The sequence below is a fragment of the Haliotis rufescens genome, unplaced genomic scaffold (assembly GCF_023055435.1).
Source record: "Haliotis rufescens isolate VD_foot unplaced genomic scaffold, xgHalRufe1.0.p SCAF_6, whole genome shotgun sequence".
Lineage (NCBI taxonomy): Eukaryota > Metazoa > Mollusca > Gastropoda > Lepetellida > Haliotidae > Haliotis > Haliotis rufescens.
The window spans coordinates 18,191,713-18,212,691 of NW_025964334.1; the positions used below are offsets into that span (position 1 = coordinate 18,191,713).

The 20,979-nt window shown below is 39.0% G+C and overlaps 1 protein-coding gene across 3 annotated transcripts in view; it reads right to left on the minus strand.

The window, feature by feature from the left end:
- Positions 1-20,979, minus strand: part of LOC124140545 — an 83,207-nt gene that overhangs the window by 13,781 nt on the left and 48,447 nt on the right. For all 3 annotated transcript variants that reach the window (XM_046508173.2, XM_046508171.2, XM_046508172.2), the window contains exons 2-3: positions 14,840-14,950; positions 2,002-2,091 (exon numbers count right to left, since the gene is read on the minus strand). In XM_046508173.2, coding sequence (XP_046364129.1) covers positions 2,002-2,091; positions 14,840-14,931 — 182 coding nt within the window. In that variant the 5' untranslated portion in view covers positions 14,932-14,950. The remainder of the gene's footprint in view (positions 1-2,001; positions 2,092-14,839; positions 14,951-20,979) is intronic.

The window sequence follows — 20,979 nt, forward strand, 5'->3', positions numbered from 1 at the left end:
AGACAAAGTCAAATTTCATGGCTGATATTTGTGTAACGTTGAGCCCCATGTATATATGCATTTAATCAACAAGGTCAGACATAAAAAAAGCTTCGACCTGCTTTATTACGTACGTCGAGATACAGGATGGTGTATATAGTTACCTGAACTCATGTCGGGGTTCGAACCCCGGATATCTACATATATGTATTTGTTTATCGTCGTCTTCCCCTAACGTCGCATTAAGTAAACGAAAGTCATCACAACATTGAAGGCCTCAGTAAACATAACCGACGCAATTCCCTCTTTTGTCTTGAACCATATGTTCCCGTGTTTTCTTAGGTGAACAATTGACTTGCCTTCGTGTGTGTTTGTGACGGATGGGTCAGGATACGCTCACCTTTTCGCGATTACCTGGTATCATCAATATTTAACAGCGATTCATAAACACAAGCTCATGATAAAGTCGGAATTGTACAATCAACTTTGGCAGAAATCGTTTTGGGCAGAAATTTCTTACGAATATGGAAATAGTTGCGTCGCTGTTATTTATATCTTGAGGTACGGGAGTCCTATTAGTTTAATCGTGGGTTTGAATGCTAAACTATATCGCTTTGGCCATGTTCAACACAAGTTGACATGCTATGAGAACTAAAAGACTGTTCAAAGCGGCGTAAACAACTCACTCACTCATATTTTGAGGAAACACTTAAGACAGGAGACATATAGGGTGGTTTTAAACGAACAACTAATGATCGAAATGAGGGTAGTGGGGTAGCCTAACGGTTAAAGCGTTCGCGCGTCACGCCGAAGACCCGGGTTCGATTCCCAACATGGGTACAATGTGTGAAGCCCATTTCTGGTGTTCCCCTGCCGTGATATTGCTGGAATATTGCCAAAAGCGGCGTAAAACATACTCATTTACTCACTAGAAAAGATAATCATGCTTATGCTATGAAGTTTGCGTTTGTGAACTTGGCAAGGAAAATATGCAGTTTCACCTCTAGTTCTATTCTCACAAATATTCGTATTATTTATTTTCGTGTTTGCCATCTGGAGTAGGCAGACCAGAGGCTGGCAGCATGAGTAAAGATTCTTCTGACTTCTTCTGACCCTGCACACCCATGCTTGCCGCAAAAGGCGACTATGCTTGTCGAAAGAGGCGACTAACGGAATGGAGTGGTCAGGTTCGCTGACTTGGTTGATGCATGTCGTCGTATCCCAATTGCATGGATCGATGCTCATGATGTCAATCACTGGATTGTTTACAGACCGCCGTCATTGCTCGAATATTGCTGAGTGCGGCGTTAACCAACAAACAAACAAACAAACCCTACGGGATATCTTTATCCTGCATATTGATCGTGCTGCTGAGGTCATATTGCTGCATTGTGGAGGTCAATACGACATGACGACATTCTCTGTCTGTGACGTGTTAACATTATTGACATCAGATCAGTAAAAAAACGATAACACATTTACATAATCTGAAGAAATATCTGCTGGAAGCAGTTACCATTTTACAATTTCGACTGTATCATTAGCACGTGTTTATGAATCACTATCAATAAGTGATGATACCAGGTCAATATGTTGGCGTAACATCTCAATTTTTTATATAGGTCTGACATTCCATATACCTTTTCTCAATGGGGAATATTGAGATTAACGGAATGATGTGAGATCCAAGGCTGTTCCCTCGAAGGCTTTGCTTAAACAAGCACCTGTTCCGAACACCATGGGAAAATACAACTCAGCCTAAAGATAGGCGTTAGCATAGTTATCATCCAATGCCCTGTATCAACACATAGGCTTTGTAGGCCTTCATCATTATTAACGCTACAAGCTGGAATATTCATAACTATTATTGAACCTTTTTTCAAGTACTCATGCACATATTATTTTTATATGCATAGTGTGATTCATTTAACGTGTTGACATGAGTTAATGAATATGCATTTGGAATCGTGCCCCAAGGGGTGATATGAATGTGAAAGGACTACATATCCACTGTGCACCTACTGTTTGCTCTGTAGATCTGTGTCCATCCCGTCCAGGGCTGTCCGTAAGGCGCTCATGTCTAATTTGGACGTGTCTCGTTTCTGAACCGGGCTGTAATAATAATAACAATAATAATAATAATAATAATAATAATAATATTAAAAAAACACAACAACAATAATAATCAAAATCCATGCAAACATTACGTATAAAATAGAATTTTTTATTCACATCTTCGACGTCCTCCTTTAAGATATGTTTTCGAAATTCTTCCCTTTTCTGTCAAGAGCCCATCTCATTTCACCAATGATCACACGATACTCTAAGTGTTCATTGATAAGAAATAAGTATCTAACACATGTGTTTTCACTCTCGACCAATTTCATTGCTCGGTAATATAAGAAAACTATTCCTATAAATCATACCTAACTCATAAAACTGAGACAGAAATGCAAATGCGTTGATCCAAATGCAAATCGCCACGTTTAAGTCATTTTGTATAGAATACATCAAAACCACATTGCATAAGGCGTGTCCAGTAGCATACGACAGCGAGTTCCCATTACGCTTTCAGGGTTTGAGATAACCTAATTTATATTAATATTCAAAACCACCAACAGGAAGCAAATTTCCCCATTGTCGAGGTCTTCTGTTTGAAGAGATGTACATCTGTTTCTCAGATCAATACCTGATAGCGTCTAATAATGTGTACTTACAGGAAGATCATGTTTTGTCGTGTGCATGCTTTGCAGTGCTGCGAGTTTCTGTCGCAGTATCACCCCTATGTGAAGGTTCTCCAACAGATGCATTCAACTCATGCTTCAAACCCTACACCCACACTGAATGACTCGATGGTCTAATAAGCCCTGACAGCTCTTCCCACAGGACGTATATAGTAGTATAACAAGCAGACCTCTGTCGCCTACTTAGATCGCTACCGTTTATCTCCTAGTTAGTAACACGTTTCTCAGATCTTGCCTGAACATCAACAAAACGAAATTAAGGTACAGATGAAATGGCACACCAGTGTGCTTCAAATGAAGGTATACATGAGTCAGTGAGTGAGTGAGTGAGTGAGTGAATGAGTATGCTTTTAGCAAATTCTAGCAATATCACGGCAGGGGACACCAGAAATGGGCTTCACACATTGTACCGATGTCGGGAATCGAACCCGGATCTTCGGCGTGGCGAGCGAACGCTTTAACCACTAGGCTAGCCGACCGCCTCGAAGGTATACATACACAGGTAGTCTCATGTGGTTCACGTGAAGGTAGGCATGACCAGGTACTCCCATGTGGTTCAAATGAAGGTATACATACACAGGTACTCTCATGTGGATCAAATGAAGGTATACATACACAGGTAGTCTCATGTGGTTCACGTGAAGGTAGGCATGACAAGGCACTCCCATGTGGTTCAAATGAAGGTATACATACACAGGTACTCTCATGTGAATCAAATGAAGGTATACATACACAGGTAGTCTCATGTGGTTCACGTGAAGGTAGGCATGACCAGGCACTCCCATGTGGTTCAAATGAAGGTATACATACACAGGTACTCTCATGTGAATCAAATGAAGGTATACATACACAGGTACTCCCATGTGGTTCACGTGAAGGTAGGCATGACCAGGCACTCCCATGTGGTTAAAAAAAGGGTATACATACACAGGTACTCTCATGTGGTTCAAATGAAGGTATACATACACAGGTACTCTCATGTGAATCAAATGAAGGTATACATACACAGGTACTCCCATGTGGTTCACGTGAAGGTAGGCATGACCAGGCACTCCCATGTGGTTCAAATGAAGGTATACATACACAGGTACTCTCATGTGGTTCACGTGAAGGTAGGCATGAGCAGGTACTCTCATGTGGTTCACGTGAAGGTAGGCATGACCAGGTACTCCCATGTGGTTCAAATGAAGGTATATACATACATACACAGGTACTCTAATGTGGTTTATAAGAAGGTACACATACACAGGTACTCTCATGTGGTTCACGTGAAAGTAGACATGACCAGGTACTCCCATGTGGTTCAAATGAAGGTATACATACACAGGTACTCTCATGTGGTTTATAAGAAGGTACACATACACACGTACTCTCATGTTGTTCACGTGAAGGTACGCATGACCAGGTACTCCCATGTGGTTCAAATGAAGGTATACATACACAGGTACTCTCATGTGGTTTATAAGAAGGTACACATACACAGGTACTCTCATGTAGTTCACGTGAAGGTAAGCATGACCAGGTACTCTCATGTGGTTCACGTGAAGGTAGACATGACCAGGTACTCTCATGTGGTTCACGTTAAGGTAGGCATGACTAGGTACTCTCATGTGGTTTATATGAAGGTAGGCATGACCAAGTACTCCCATGTGGTTCAGTTGAAGGTAGACATGAACAGGTACTCCCATGTGGTTCAAATGAAAGTATACCTACATAGGTACACGCATGTGGTTTATATGAAGATATACATGAAAAGGTACACCCATGTTGTTCAATGGAGGCATACATACACAGGTACACCCATGTGGATCAAATGAAGGTATAATAGTACATACACAGGTACTCCCATGTGGTTCAAATGAAGGTATACATACACAGGTACAGCCATGTGGTTCACGTGAAGGTGGGCATGACCAGGTACTCCCATGTGGTTCAAATGAAGGCATACATACACATGTACTCCAATGTGGTTGAAATGAAGGTAGACATGGCCAGGTACACCCATGTGGTTCATGTGAAGGTAGACATGAACAGGTACACCCATGGGGTTCAAATGAAGGTATACCTACATAGGTACACGCATGTGGTTTATATGAAGGTATAGATGAACAGGTACACCCATGTGGTTCAATGGAGGCATACATACACAGGTACACCCATGTGGTTCACGTGAACGTAGACATGACCAGGTACACCCATGTGGTTCAATGGAGGCATACATGACCAGGTACTCCCATGTGGTTCAAATGAAGGTATACCTACATAGGTACACGCATGTGGTTTATATGAAGGTATACATGAACAGGTACACCCATGTGGTTCAATGGAGGCATACATACACAGGTACACCCATGTGGTTCAAATGAAGGTATACATACACAGGTACTCCCATGTGGTTCAATTGAAGGTATACATACATAGGTACTCCCATGTGGTTCAAATGAAGGTATAATAGTACATACACAGGTACTCCCATGCGGTTCAAATGAAGGTAGGCATGACCAGGTACTACCTTGTGGTTCAAATAACATGAACAGGTACGCACACGTTGTGCAACCATGTGGTACAAATGAAGGTGGACACGAATGACACGAATGGACACGAATGTGGTTCAAATGAATGAGGACATGGTTAAAGCAAGTGTATTTGATGGCACTGCCGAAACGGTATTTTCATGTTTGTAATACTGAAGGTAAAAGGGTATAGATGGGATGAACACATACAGTTTCAAATGAAAGTAAGGCGATAATGTATCCATGTTGGTTTGACTGTAGGTGGGATGAACACATAAAGTTTCAAATGAAAGTAAGGCGATAATGTATCCATGTTGGTTCGACTGTAGGTGGGATGACCATTTAAAGTTTGAAATGAAAGTAAGGCGATAATGTATCCATGTTGGTTCGACTGTAAGTGGGATGAGCACATAAAGTTTCAAATGAAAGTAAGGCGATAATGTATCCATGTTGGTTCGACTGTAGGTGGGATGAACATATAAAGTTTCAAATGAAAGTAAGGCGATAATGTATCCATGTTGGTTCGACTGTAGGTGGGATGACCATTTAAAGTTTCAAATGAAAGTAAGGCGATAATGTATCCATGTTGGTTCGACTGTAGGTGGGATGAACACATAAAGTTTCAAATGAAAGTAAGGCGATAATGTTTCCATGTTTGTCAGACTGTAGGTGGGATGAACACATAAAGTTTCAAATAGTATAGCAATGTAGATACAACCACAAGGCATAAAGAAACGGTATATGCGGATCCATGTTGGTTCGACCGTAGGTGGGATGAACACATACAATTTCAAATGAAAGTAAGGCGATACTGTTTCCATGTTGGTTCGAATATTGCCATATAGGTTCAATAATTATGTAGTTGTACTCGATGGTTGGTTTTGGTACGTGGCTGAGATGGTACATCTAAACAGGTTCTTATTAAAGAAAGATTTAAGTACTGATAACGACAGCTACTGAGGCATATTTCGTGATGGTGACAATTCTAACAGTTACTGTACAGACCATGGCAATCAAGATTATATCCTGATATTCAATATTTAAGGACATTCATGACTGGGTAACATTTAAGTTACTTTAACGTTAATATCAATGCATTATATTTCAATCGAAAGTAGACCTCTTTGTGATGGCGAATGATACATGTTTTACCTTTTATTGCAAATATACGTAAAACTCGTTGCTGGTTCCAGTGGGCAACCTATTCAATGACTATTTTTACATATTAAGATAGTTTAATGGATACAAGAATACCAATAACCAGAAAACTCATTATTCATAACATGTTTCCTCAAAGGACTAATAATAACAGTTTAATGACTGTTTACAGTGCCATCGTAGTAAATGGCATACAAAAAGGCCATCGGTGATATCACTTCTTTTCTTCGATTATAACAAGTTACCTCCTTAACGATTGAAAAAACGACCAATTCTGCTCTGATAATTACTAATGTATCCAATAACCATATTCATTAGCACGTTAATATGATTCACTTACCGTTTGGACACTTTATAATTAGATGGACAAATAAATATATTCCAATTTAAAGTTATAACTCAAAATAATGTCTGCGTTAGGCTCTGTGACTTCATAGATGAACTTCAAGTTGTTGGCAGTAAATTACAAAGTTAGCCCAGGTAAATATTGTACGTGGTTTATAGATACAGTGGCTTGTCTCCAAAAAGGTCAACTTTGCATCCTATTGAATAGTAGGATCAATAGGTGTCGAACGTCCCTAAATTCCAAGTAATTCTATAATTAGCTTGGAACTCCATTGATTCGATATAGGTTATAGCTTTGTGAAATCTTAAAAGTAATATGATGTCTAATATCGACACTTCACTTTTCCAAAATACGAAAAACCGTATTTGTGGTCTAGAGGTAGAGCGTCCACCCGGAGAGCGGAAGGTCCGGGGTTCGATCCCTGGCGCGTTATACCAAAAGACGTTAAAGATGGTACTTGTTGTTACCTGCCTGGTATAAAGAGGCTGAAACAAGGACTGGTCGGCTCGGAGTCAGTATACTGTTTGGTATTCATGTTCAACTGCGGCATGGTATCTCAGTGGGTTAGCGCTATAAAATCGACATTAGTCCGGACAAGTACAAGCTGCCACACACACGCGTGCATGAACGTCGCTATATAAGTGCAATACTCTTGAACGCGACGTTAAACTCCATTTCACATCACCTCACCAAAAGTACATGTTTAGAGGGTCTATTTCGAGGTTTCACTTCACTCTGAGGTCACCAAACTCTAAGCGCAGATGGGTTATTTTGTAGGATTCTCCATTAAACTGTGCATAGCTTTATACATACGTGCATATAATTTAGTCACATACACGAAATCCATCTGACAAAACTGCAATGACGTGATTGACCTTTTTATTAGAATGTATTCCTGCGTGAATAGCTAATTCCTGAATTCAAATGTATACTTTCTTGTATAACATTATAAGCATTACGTCAGATGGGAACTGTACTAAAGAAAATAATGTGTGACTGAGGTAAAAATCACGAACCACTAACCCACTCTATCCATAATAGCAGACCCTGACCGATCACAAATATAAACATGGTTTCGGCAGCGTTGAATAGACCACAGTCTCATACACTTGCTAACAAAGGCAATACTAACCGTTTACCTTTGTGTTTTGTGTGTTGAGACAGAAGTTCGCGTTACTTGTCACAGCAATATTCGATATGACGTCGATCTGTAAATGATCGAGTCTCGATCAAACAATCCAGTGATTGATATTATGACCACCCCATCCATTAAGGCCTCACCTATTACTAACATTGGTTTCTGGGGACCAGTTCGAATCCTAAATCCCTTGAGAGACAACCTATTCAGAGTAATCACCATATAACACGAACCTACACGGATCCATGATATGTATATGTGACAGATGATACAATGGCCGTGTCGAACAGATCACAGTCTACATGAAATCACTGGCAGGGTAATCACCATATAACACGAACCTAAACGGATCTATGACATGTATATGTGACAGATGATACACTGGCAGTGTCCAGGAGACCATAGTCTGCATGAAATCCCTTGCAGGGTAATCACCATATAACACGAACCTACACAGATCTATGACATGTATATGTGACAGGTGATACAATGGGAGTGTCGAACAGACCACAGTCTGCATGAAATCCCTTGCAGGGTAATCGCCATATAACACGAACCTACACGGATCTATGACATGTATATGTGACAGGTGATACAATGGGAGTGTCGAACAGACCACAGTCTGCATGAAATCCCTTGCAGGGTAATTGCCATATAACACGAACCTACACGGATCTATGATATGTATATGTGACAGGTGATACAATGGGAGTGTCGAACAGACCACAGTCTGTATGAAATCACTTGCAGGGTCATCTCCATATAACACGAACCTACACAGATCCATGATATGATACCCTTTACACACGTCGAAGAGATTACACTCTCTATACACTCGCTTGCAGGGAATCAACACATCACACACACATTATCAACACACGCGAAAATACCAGTGACAAGTCATAGATGTCACAAGTACTATGTACGTTTCAACATAGGAACAGCCATTGGTTGATTAATTCTACCATGAGTTTGGGAATTACTCAATTATGATTGGACAGTTAGAGGTATCAAATTACAATAACCACCTGTGATTGAAACATATGATTTGGGGGCCTTTACACCCGCGGAGGTAGATATTTCTGGAAAAGTACTTCTTTCTAAATGATTGTCGGTAGGCATTTATAAATGACACAATGTACAATTATAGGTTATAAAATGCAGAGTTGCGGATACCATAATAACCAAAGTATGTGTGGCATAACATCTAGGCAGAAAACACGAATTATTTCAAATATTAGGTTGAAATTTCGCGCTTTTCGTAAGGCGACTTTGCCGCCTTTATTTCTGCGTCACAATGATGATGCGAGATGTGGAACACTGAACCTTAGGAGGTTTGCTGAGTTTCCATAATAAATGTCCACGTGACTTTGGCTGACGAAGTTGTTTGTGCTATACACTTTCAAACAATGATTTATATGCGAGTAGAATAAAACGATTTGACTAAAACAGTGTTTGAGCATATGCAGCACGTAACGTTGTTGAATGGTTATTATCTTTGACCCCTTGATTCAACTTGACAACCCACTGAAAACACTTGACTCGGCCAAGGACCCTTCAATTAATATCGTGGCTAACACCAAAGCGTTAATTTTGTCATGCACACGTTATAATGTCGATAGTCATACTGCGTTTTCAATGTAGAAATAGGCTACCTGTAGATTTAACTGCGCTAAATTGAATTTGAAACCAGAGCCTGAGGTTTAAAATGTTGCATGTTGCGCGGCGACCTCAAATAATTCTATCAGATGATAGTAATATCATGTGTCAATACCCTATGACGAAGTGTGAAGCTCTTGACAGCGCGTATCAGGAACCTTGGTTAATAACATACAATAGAAATAGATTCTAACCAGTCGTGAAGACACTATAAACAAACTGAGACTCCGAACAGCGATTGATAATGATAAATACTGAAAAACTCTTAACAACGTGATAACCTGGAGGAGAGACGTAACGTAGGTAAACAGAACGAGCGTTGATCGGTGTCCAACACTTAAGCGGCAGTTAACGTGACTGTTACGTTACACAACATAATGTGCTACGAACACATGTGAAGCTCACTGATAAGGGACTTCAAGGACATTAACATTTACTGTAGTCTGATCACTGCAATATGAAAGACTTGTTAATCTTGCATATAGCTGGCATGATCATCACTTGGCCCAACAAAGTTAATATGTTGTTATCTATGTCGTGAAATGATAAAGTGACTATTTAATGTTTTTGCTTCAAAATTCATTTTTTTCTCTTAAAAGCAGAGCCAAGCAGTTTCTTGTTGAGCCATAGCACATTTCTTCACGACATCCATCAAACAAGTTAAAATCCGATGCAAAATTATTTTGTATTTTTTGGAACATACCAGCTGTTTTCATTTAAAAAATGAAACCAGGTAGGTGCCTTATGTGTTCCTTCTTGGGGCAAACGGTGGAAGGTAGCGTTGTGGTTGACGCGGTGGATCTTCACACAGAACGTCCAGGTTTGATTCTCCACATGGGTACACATTCTTTGTATCCTTCACTGTGACATGGCATGGGTAATACTAAAACCAGCAACTAGCTCACTCACTCACTCCTGAGTTTGATATCTGACATAATTAACACAAGCTACTCTTTCGAAATAAAGTATCTGAGTTAGTGATAATTTCAATCCCGACTTCCATTTGTCCAGTGCTAATCACCTATCAGCGTTTATTAATTGTTGGTTTCCCTTGTTAAGTTTCCGCGTTTGTTACCTTATTGCTTTTGTTGTTTTTACTTGTACATATATTTGCTTCCTACTTCCTACCTTTCATTCACCTGATGAAGAAGTAAACGTATACTCGGAAATGCTGTGTTCCTCATAATAAAGAAGTTCATCCATAAACTCTCTTCCTCATGTGTTTCACTTCTAAATGTCATGCAAAGAATTTTCTGAATGACGTCAATAATACATAAGAAATCTCTGAACAATTTTGAAGAATGGGGCTTTAACATTTTCAGAATGAAAATATCAGAACACTTGATCGATCCCTACATGTGAAGTGCTAAATAATACAATTTAGTTTTTGTCTGTTTTGTCATGTATCGCGTGTTTCCCCTGCAATTTGAAACAATATAACAAACATCTAAACATAATGGTATTCCCCAAGGCGTGTTTGCAACAAGATAATTCTAAGAAAGATATCAATCTAATGAGACAATAGGGGTCAGTCATGTATCCAAACACACATTAAATTCGTTATTCAATCCAGTTTGCATAGAGAGCTAATGCTGCGATTTGATTGATCGAAATATCAAATTAATCGTTTTTAACCTCCAACAAGGAAACGTTCTCGTGCAGGATAACACAATCTACGATATAATTGTCGATCCATGACCTCCAACCAAAAACAGCAGGGTTTAGTGAGAAGAAGAAAAATAAGCTGCCATTCAAGCCTGAAAATTGGTTCCCAAGGGCTCCGCAACAGGAACATAATGCAATGAGCGAGAGCCCTACATAGCAGGGGCTAACAGAGGTAGATAGTCTGTGGAGTGAGTTTCGGAAGCGTCAGACATGCCTATTTCAACTGTCTGCTACTAGAACACTATGTCTCATTTAGACCAGAGACTCGGTTAAGAGAGCTAATGTACCTCTCGGTCTGTTTGAAGTTTTGGCAGTTATTTGTCTGTGCAGAGAGTTTATGCTCTGGTGACTATTATGTCTGGTATGTGGCAAGAGACGTGTATCGAATGGAGACTTCAAGCTTCCCTATACCATGGGCAAGGATGGGCAGGAATGGGCAAGGATGGCCGTTTACAAATGTATGGCAGAAAAATGTGTTTCCAATTACACGACTCTTGTATATAGGGTTTTTATTATCGATGTGATACATTTATGGAAATTCGCGATGTTCTTCTGGTAAGATAAGACATAATTAAGCTACCGTTCAGGTAGAAACTCAAGGATGATCGGTCACAGATGACGATACACCAACGAGCCATTGATTTATACCGTAAAAGCTGTATGGTGAACACAAAATGCTTTTGGCACAGTTGTACATTTATTACCTGGTCGGTTAAGATAAAGTTGTTTTGTATATGTAAATATGTCTTGTGTTACTATAATAATTATTGAATGAATGGTGAAGACATAAGTTATTTGGCATATGTAAATATGTTTACTGTACTATCATTGAATGAATGTTGAAGGCGCAAGTTATTTGGTACCAGTCAATATGTCTAGTGTAAATATTATTGAATCAATGGTGAGGACACAAGTTATTTGGTACCCGTCCATATGTCCAGTGTTAATATCATTGAATGAATGGTGAGGACACAGGTTATTTGGTACCCGCAAATGTGTCCAGTGTTAATATTATTGAACGGATGGTGAGGACACAGGTTATTTGGTACCCGCAAATGTGTCCAGTGTTAATATCATTGAACGGATGGTGAGGACACAGGTTATTTGGTACCCGTAAATGTGTCCAGTGTTAATATTATTGAATGAATGGTGAGGACACAAGTTATTTGGCACATGTAAATATGTCTACTGTACTATTATTGAATGAATGTTGAAGGCGCAAGTTATTTGGTACCCGTCAATATGTCCAGTGTTAATATTATTGAATGAATGGCGAGGACACATGTTATTTGGCACATGTTTATGTCTAGTGTTGAAACTATCAAATGGACGAGGAAGACAAAATAGGTTGATTCCGGAGACAAAAGTTATTTGGTACAAAGATAATACTTCACTTATCGTAAGATACCATTGTTTTAAACGAGTGGACTTTCTATGGAATATGGTCGACCGAAAGCGAAGTCAGATACCTTAGAAAGTTCAAAAACAGTCCCGCAACATATCCTCAGAAGGGGACACAACCGCATCATCCAACGTAAGTCTAGATATGGGTACAAATTCTATAAATTGTCTTCGGGTCACGTTGAACTTGTTTTGCATTAAATGACATGGAATAAAGAAAGTTCTCGGTGCATCACAATCATAGACATTGACCAAGAAACACCGATCTATCTGTAGTACCACATGGCAAGTAATTCTAGCTCGATTGTACAATGTCTGTGGCAGATCAATTTATAAATAATAAAGACAGCAATGGTAATTTGAAGCGTGACATTTTAGTGCAAATAATAAAGACAGCAATGGTAATTTGAAGCGTGACATTTTAGTTTCGTTTAATAAAGTATTAATCTCAAAGAAGTGTCGTTATTAGTATATAAATAAAACATACAGTTCCAAAGTGACCTTTTATGTGTGACCTTAGCGAGATCAAGGTTATCAAAAGAAAACCAACAAGAGTTTGCCACTTACGTGGCTATAGCTCCCGCCCCTGTTGCAGAATTTATGACATAATTAAATCTAAACAAACCTAACCTTTTTTAACCGAGGTGGAACTTGTTGTCATGGAAATTATAAAAAAAGAAGAGTTTGCCACTAACGTGGCCAAGTCTTCTGCCCAGCAAATGAAGTGTATATTATGTCAACAATAGTGAAATTTGATCACACAAACACTTACATTTGAAATTGTGTAAGGAGTAAAAGGCAGCAGGGGAGCGTCTACTTGATGTAAATGCAAAATATCCCGAAGAAACAAATTATAATGCTGCAAAATACAATTTCTATGAAAAAATGAAACCTTCTCCACCAAAACATGATGGAAGTACAAACTGACAAAACCAGTTAGTACATTTACTACTGTACTGTACATGAGGATGGGAGAAAGAAAAACATTACAAGTAACATTTTGACTCGTAATAATATCTACATGGAATATTTGTTCAGAAACATAAATGGTATTAGTTTGTGATATGTGATTATGGTCATTACCAGTTCAAACCCAAGATGTTGCTTGGACATAGTAGATTAAAGGCAAAATATTAAGATTCAAAAAGTTCAGTTCATTACCACGTTGATTAACATACAAAGAAATAATGATTGTCACTTCAATATACTACACCTATACCGTCACAACCCACACAAGACGATAGTCAATGTATGGAACTGGAAAGACTCCTGCTGAGATGGGCTCATTACAGAAGATCAAGTCTAGTGTACCCCCAAGGGTGTGGGTTGGTTTACTGATATACTGGGCGAATGTAAACTGCTCCATGAGGTTGGATAGTGCATTGTTGTCACGGACAGACTGGTCCACATTGAAGTCCCCAGTGATAACAATCCTATACTGACTGAATTTTTGGCATTTAAAAGAAGAATTCATAAATTCATTAAGTTCAACTTGTTGCCATGGAAAAATTTAAAAAATAAGATTATCTAAATAGCAAAAGGCACCAGTTCAGCATGTACCTGACAGACATGCAAAGTTTCATGAAAACATATTTCGTTGGGCGGGGGATAATAAAACGAGATCACCCTTGCACCACACACGTGTCCGGATTAAGTATCTACACCACCTCTCTGCTTATCCAAGGGATAGTAATGTAAGTATGCCTGGCGTGAACTCTGTGATCTTTGTACGAATGACAAAGTCAAAGCCTGTTTTGAACATGTAAGGACATCTGATCTAAATAACGTTATATGTGGAATAAACTTTCTATTGTTATCTGGATGATACCAGTTAATACCCGGTTATGTTACTTTGTACAGTTAACTTTGATGACCTTGAAAATTAAACAAACACATGACCATATACTTTATCTTCTTGAAATACTGTGATGGGGAAAGGATAGGAAGGGTACCTTGCATGTTCTGTATCGAGTGTTAACGCTGTTACCGGGACAACGAAGAAGAAAGGGTACCTTGCATGTTCTGTATCGAGTGCGAATACGAAGAAGGAAGGGTACCTTCCATGTTTTGTATCGAGTGTTAACGCTGTAACGGTAATACGAAGAAGAAAGGGTACTTTGCATGTTCTGTATCGAGTGTTAACGCTGTTATCGGGAAAACGAAGAAGAAAGGGTACCTTGCATGTTCTGTATCTAGTGTTAACGCTGTTACCGGGGAAACGAAGAAGAAAAAATACCTTGCATGTTCTGTATCTAGTGTTAACGCTGCGACCTGGATGACGAGGAAGAAGACGGCGACAACGATGCTGGCTACGTTTACAGTGATCATTTCGTCTGGGTATGTAGTTCTGAAACATCAGGTTCAAAGATCTTATAAATACAAATATTATTATGAGAAATATTATATTAAATAATCAATGGCAAACCATTCAACATATTTCGAGTGGAAATTTCATTCGAGAAAATTGGATCAACAATCGGATATGACAGAAACAAAATTCTTCTCGTTCATATCCAGTAAGGGGAATACGAACAATATTTTCAGTTTTTAGGACCCATAAACACATTTTTTTTCAAAACATCAAGAATGTCCATTGCACAATTTATATTTTTTGTGTAAAACCAGAAGACAAATTATATGTTTTTCTGTCTTATCGGGAACAGTTTATTGTTTAAATAAATCTGTTCAAAATTGTTTGAGATGTTAGGGTTTTGGCTTAGCTTCAGAGAGAAATGGTTTCATCTTGAGACTTCACAAATCAACAATTACCTCAGATAGATGAATTAACAACGCCAGCATAAATATCACACACATACAAAGCACTGAACGCGTGTCGGTGGAGACAATTGGATGTTTGGGCAAAGAGGCACGCTCATGATCATGACTTTTGTGTTTTCACTTTAGGGTATCAACATTAAGGACATTCAAACAAGCTTGAATTATTATTTACATAGACCGCTAAGCCTTGAGGGACATTGTGTGGATCCCAGATCCCATACCTGCATCTGCATCAATTTGGGCCCAACTCCCATATTAAGCTGACACGCCGAGATATAACTAAAATAATGTTTAAAGAGGCGATAAACCTACACCCTCTAAAGTGATCAATATGAAACAGATAAAGGGTCATCATCATGGCGTGAACCCACAATCATAGGATCCTGCCTCGCATAAGGGACGCAACAATGCACAACAAATTTGACAATTTGGCCACCCTGGCTATATGCATGTTTACGAGTACACAGGAGGGCATACTCAGACAAGAATGCATGTATAAGGGTACTGAGTGGGCTTGATTCCCTCATGTCCTGGACTAACACATTGTCCATGAAATCTTTTATTACAAAATACATTTATCTCCTCTAAAATTAAAACAAATAATTTTCCTTTAATATTTTTCCTGATGCTTATTTCTTATGTGGATAAAGAGCTGGCTGGATGTGGCTCGACTTGCTTTAATATGATCCAGAGTGATTTTGTTTTCATAAATTAGATATATTCCACAGTCATGGTGCAGGGTTACTCATATCCCAACCCACTCATTCAACACCTTAGCCACGACTCTAATTACCCAAACTCTGATTTGTCGGCAGAGGCTCAAGCGATCTTTCCTCCGGAGCTGAAGAACCCCTTCCGGTTACAAATCCCCATAAAATTGATGGCGACTGTGCTGGTTTGTCCACCTAACCCAGGATCAATGGTTAGTTCATTGTGGACCGGGTACCCGCGGAAATGAGACCGGAGCAGGCTGATGGAATTCCAATGGCTTGTGCATAGGCAGGTGGAAGGACATGAGGATAAAGATGATTATATCTATCCCTGATTGTATCCGATACAACACGCCAGCAAGACATCACTGTCTTATTGGCGCATAATGAATTTGGAAGAGATACGCTCAACAGTAATGAAGGCCAGACATATTGAAGATTGCTCCAAACACGAATCACAAACATATCACATGTAAATGAACGGTGAAAAAGTTTTAAGGTCATTTTGGATTTGGGATAAAAGACACATTAAGTTCCTGACAATATTCGTAGAAAGGCGTACTGGTGTCTCTACACGTCGAGATTAAGTACTGACATTCTGGCCAGATTTCAACCAGTCAGTTATCTCACAAGAAGGTGGAATTTCCATGTTATGTTTAGAATATCTTACAGACATAACCAAATATAGCATGCTTAAAACGTAACAAATAATATTCAGGAGTTAAGACTGTCTTAACATTATCATAAATCTACGCAGATTATTGCCACAGTGAATGTTGACAGATTCAATATTATCTATTAAAACTGTTTGTAAAACTGTTGTAATTGTTATTGTCTTACTAATTACTGATGCTTATAACTAATAACAATAATTCTAATAATGTTGCTGCTGATAATGATAATGATAAAAGCGGCACAACCCTTTCCATATTCATAACAAATTTCTGCTACAAGCGGAGACGATTGTACGTTTCCGACTATATCAAGAGCATGTGTTTATGAATCACTATCAAATAGTGATGATACCAGGTGCTCGCGAAAGGATGAGTGTATCCCTGCCCTACCGGGGGCAGCGTCACGAACACATGCAAAGGCAAGTCAGTTGTTCACCTGAACAAACACGGAAACATATGGTACAAGTCAAATGGGGAATTGCATCACGTATAATTTTGTCACTGATGCGTCAAATTTATAAACAATGTCAATTCCCGCACCTTATTAACAGGACAAAACATACCAAATTTTGAAAGAGTACCTGTCAAGCATGCATTGTCAATAATTCCACCTGGGCATATCAAATTTATTGATTATGAATATAACACAGTAGCCTACTCATATGTCCATCGATAGATACAATGTGTAAGGTTTGCAAAGAACCAGAAACAGAAATAGTCATCAAATATTCATACAAGTGTGATCTCATTTTCCTTATGACGTCACACTGCAATGATCTTAATGGAACCACTTTAGAGTCTGACGTTTGTAATGCTGGTAATGCTTTCAACAACGCTGTCAATATATGATTTATTCTATCACCCGCGGAAGTATATGACAAATAGTACAATATGTAATTGCATTCAGTGGTTTCTGCAAATCGACACGGACACACAAGCATCATTGGAGCACTATTACAATGATCGATTGACAAAACATTTCTCTTTTGAAGTCACTTTCTAACCTCGTCGTATTTACAGTATGACAAGAGATCACATAATTGTCTGTGCAGTATGTTTAGTTTTCTGGCAAAGAGTGGCGCATTTCTCTGAAACAACACATTGAACGTGATGTTGGTGTTATTTTACTTATGTTGGTGTTGAGCATTAACAACAAAGAATCCTGAAACCCACATAATGGTGGTGCCAGGTTTCCAGCATCACGACTAATTACTCCGCAAGCTTGTTGGCCGATATATAGTACATTACATGTACGTTAAACAACACTCAACATGGCAATACACACATTACTGTATTATGTTCGGATGTTCGGATTGTGTTGACTTTCCTTTTACCGGCGATCCATTATTGCTTACTTCCGAAACCGTGTTAGGGAAGCAGTTGTGTACGTGTTATCGGGGATGGAAGGTGTTCTTATGATGGAAAACACTTCATGCACGCCAGCATCAATTCTGAATAGTTCAGAAGACCATACCAAAGATTCTGTCTACTACTGGGATAAAATCCCTGTCCATACTGACTGAACAAATATTTGACAATCATCTCCAGATATGAGGAATCCCTCCGCGGTCTTCAGAATGTGTTCGATATATCCGAAACTACAAGTCATATGAACGTTCAACAATAGCTTTAACTGCACCGCTTGAGCAACACAATATGCCTCTCACAACTTATAACTCCTTATTCTTATAACTATTCTTTACTTCCCCACAACTAATCATTCTCTATTCGTGACTTCCCCACAAATAATCATTCGCTATTCTTGATTTCCCAACAACTAAGCATTCGCTATTCGTGACTTGCCCACAACTAACCAATCGTTTTCAAGTCTTGACTTCCCCACAACTCATTAATCGTTCGCTATTCGTGATTTCCCCACAACTAATCTTTCGCTGTTCTGGACTTCCCAACAACTAAACATTCGTTATTCTGGACTTCCCAACAACTGACCAGTCGTTCGCTTTTCGTGACTTCCCCACGACTGACACCGTTCGCTATTCGTGACTTCCCCACAACTGACACCGTTCGCTATTCGTGACTTCCCCACAATTAATCGTTCGCTATCTGGACTTCCCCGCAACTGATTAATCGTTCGCTATTCTGGACTTCCCCGCAACTGATTAATCGTTTGCTATTCGTGACTTCCTCACAATTAAATAATCGTTTGCAAATCGTAACTTCCCCACAATTAATCATTCGCTGTTCGTGACTTGCCCGCAACTAATCATTCGCTTTTCGTGACTTGCCCACAAGTAACCAATCGTTCTAAATTTGACTTCCCTGCAACTGATTAATCGTTCGCTATTCTGGACTTCCCGTCAACAAAAGATAAGCTATTCCTAATGTCCCCACAACTGACCTTTATCAGTTCTTGAAGTATGTCAAAAATGTATGAATGTCCATGTGTAGAGATATCAACAAATTCCCATGTGTAGTTATGCCAATTGCACCATACACCTTTGTGAGCTTATGTCAATATGCAGGTATGTCTAGGTGAGCTGTACACGAGAGGGTAGGTCAACATGGAAGCATACACATGTAAGTATATCAATATGTATATTGTTCTAGGTTCGCGTGAATGTATGTGGGAATATCGATATTAATACACGTGTGTTTGGTATACTACTTTGGCACTCTCCAGTACACACAATCCTGAAGCTTCATCATACATTGATTTGTATTTTTCAGGTGGCTGTGCAAGTATTCTCATACATGCAATGATATTCTACAAGGGCAATCCCGACCTATGGCCCTATGTCATTGTCGTTGTGGGGTCTTGAGTCACAACGTACACCAGAACGGTCAAAACGACAAAGCAACATATATATGTTTAGTTGCACATGGTGCAAAGATCCAAAGATCCAATGACTGATATCTATATGGTGTTGGCCTTTGTTTAACACTCAGAACAAACGAATGGCATTTGAAATATAAAACTTGTCAGTAGAACTCATAAGTTCTCGAAAGATGTTTTGACATTTATATATACAGATGACCACAATTCATATTTTGCCGTGTCAGCAAAACACGTTTCTGTCAATGGTAGTTTTATCAATCATGGATCTTTGTTTTTTGTTTGGCAAAATCCAATTATTTCCATTTCATCGGAAATCAAACATCCAGGTTGCATTAGTGTGAGCATCTCTGTCTCAAAATGAAAGAAAAAACGACCACTTAGCAAGGAATGTAGCCTTAAATAAATAACTTAAACTGAAATGAACAAATCTGCCCATGGCAAATCGACAGGGACAGAGAAACAAACTCAATTATGCTTCACGTCTATGTTGTCTTTTCCTTTTGACATGACAACCCTGCATGCCAGATCCATACGCACTATACCGTCGGCGCGGGTTTGACGATGCCAATGAATAGTTTGATAAACATATGGAATAGAGAATTAGTTCTCCCTGAAACAACTTCTGTCCTCATATTTTACATAATACAAATAGCAAACTATAACTTCTTAAGGCCAATAGGAATAAGATACTTCCTAATACTGATATATCTTATAAAATATATTCGTATGAATGAGAATACTTAATTTGGATTCAGACTTATTTTCTTTTCACGCTGTTTATGTTTGGAATTATTTCCGAAAGTGTATTTCTAAAGTTTGAAGATAAAGTGTGCTAAAACCATCTCGGTACATTGCTTTGCTCAAAGTAACATATTATCTCTTGATGTTCGAAAATTTCTTTTGGCCATATTCATGTACGTCATGATCAATGCTTTATGTTTTAATTGGATATGCTAAACTATTCTGGGAACCATGTTTTTCTTTGTTCATATATCAAAATATGCGCAGATGTTGAAGTAAGCTCCCCAAATTAACAGAAGCCTGATCTATAATCTTGTCTGCCATATCACTTTAAATAAGTGAGTGAGAGGGTGAGTATGGTTTTACGCCGCTTTTAGCAATATTTCAGCAATATCACGGCGGGGGACACCAGAAATGGGCTTCACTCATTGTACCCATGTCGGGAATCGAACCCGGGTCTTCGGCATGACGAGCGAACGCTTTAACCACTAGGCTACCCGACCGCCCCCACTTTAAATAACGTAATGACAGTAATAAAACTTAATTTAAACTTTCGTCGGGATGGACAGTAACTAAGTAAACAATAAATGATTCGCGGCAAACGATATTGTGTTGGGTCGTGCAAAATAACATTACGGGGTGCAGTGTGGAGTATGTTCAACGTACCAAAAGGTCA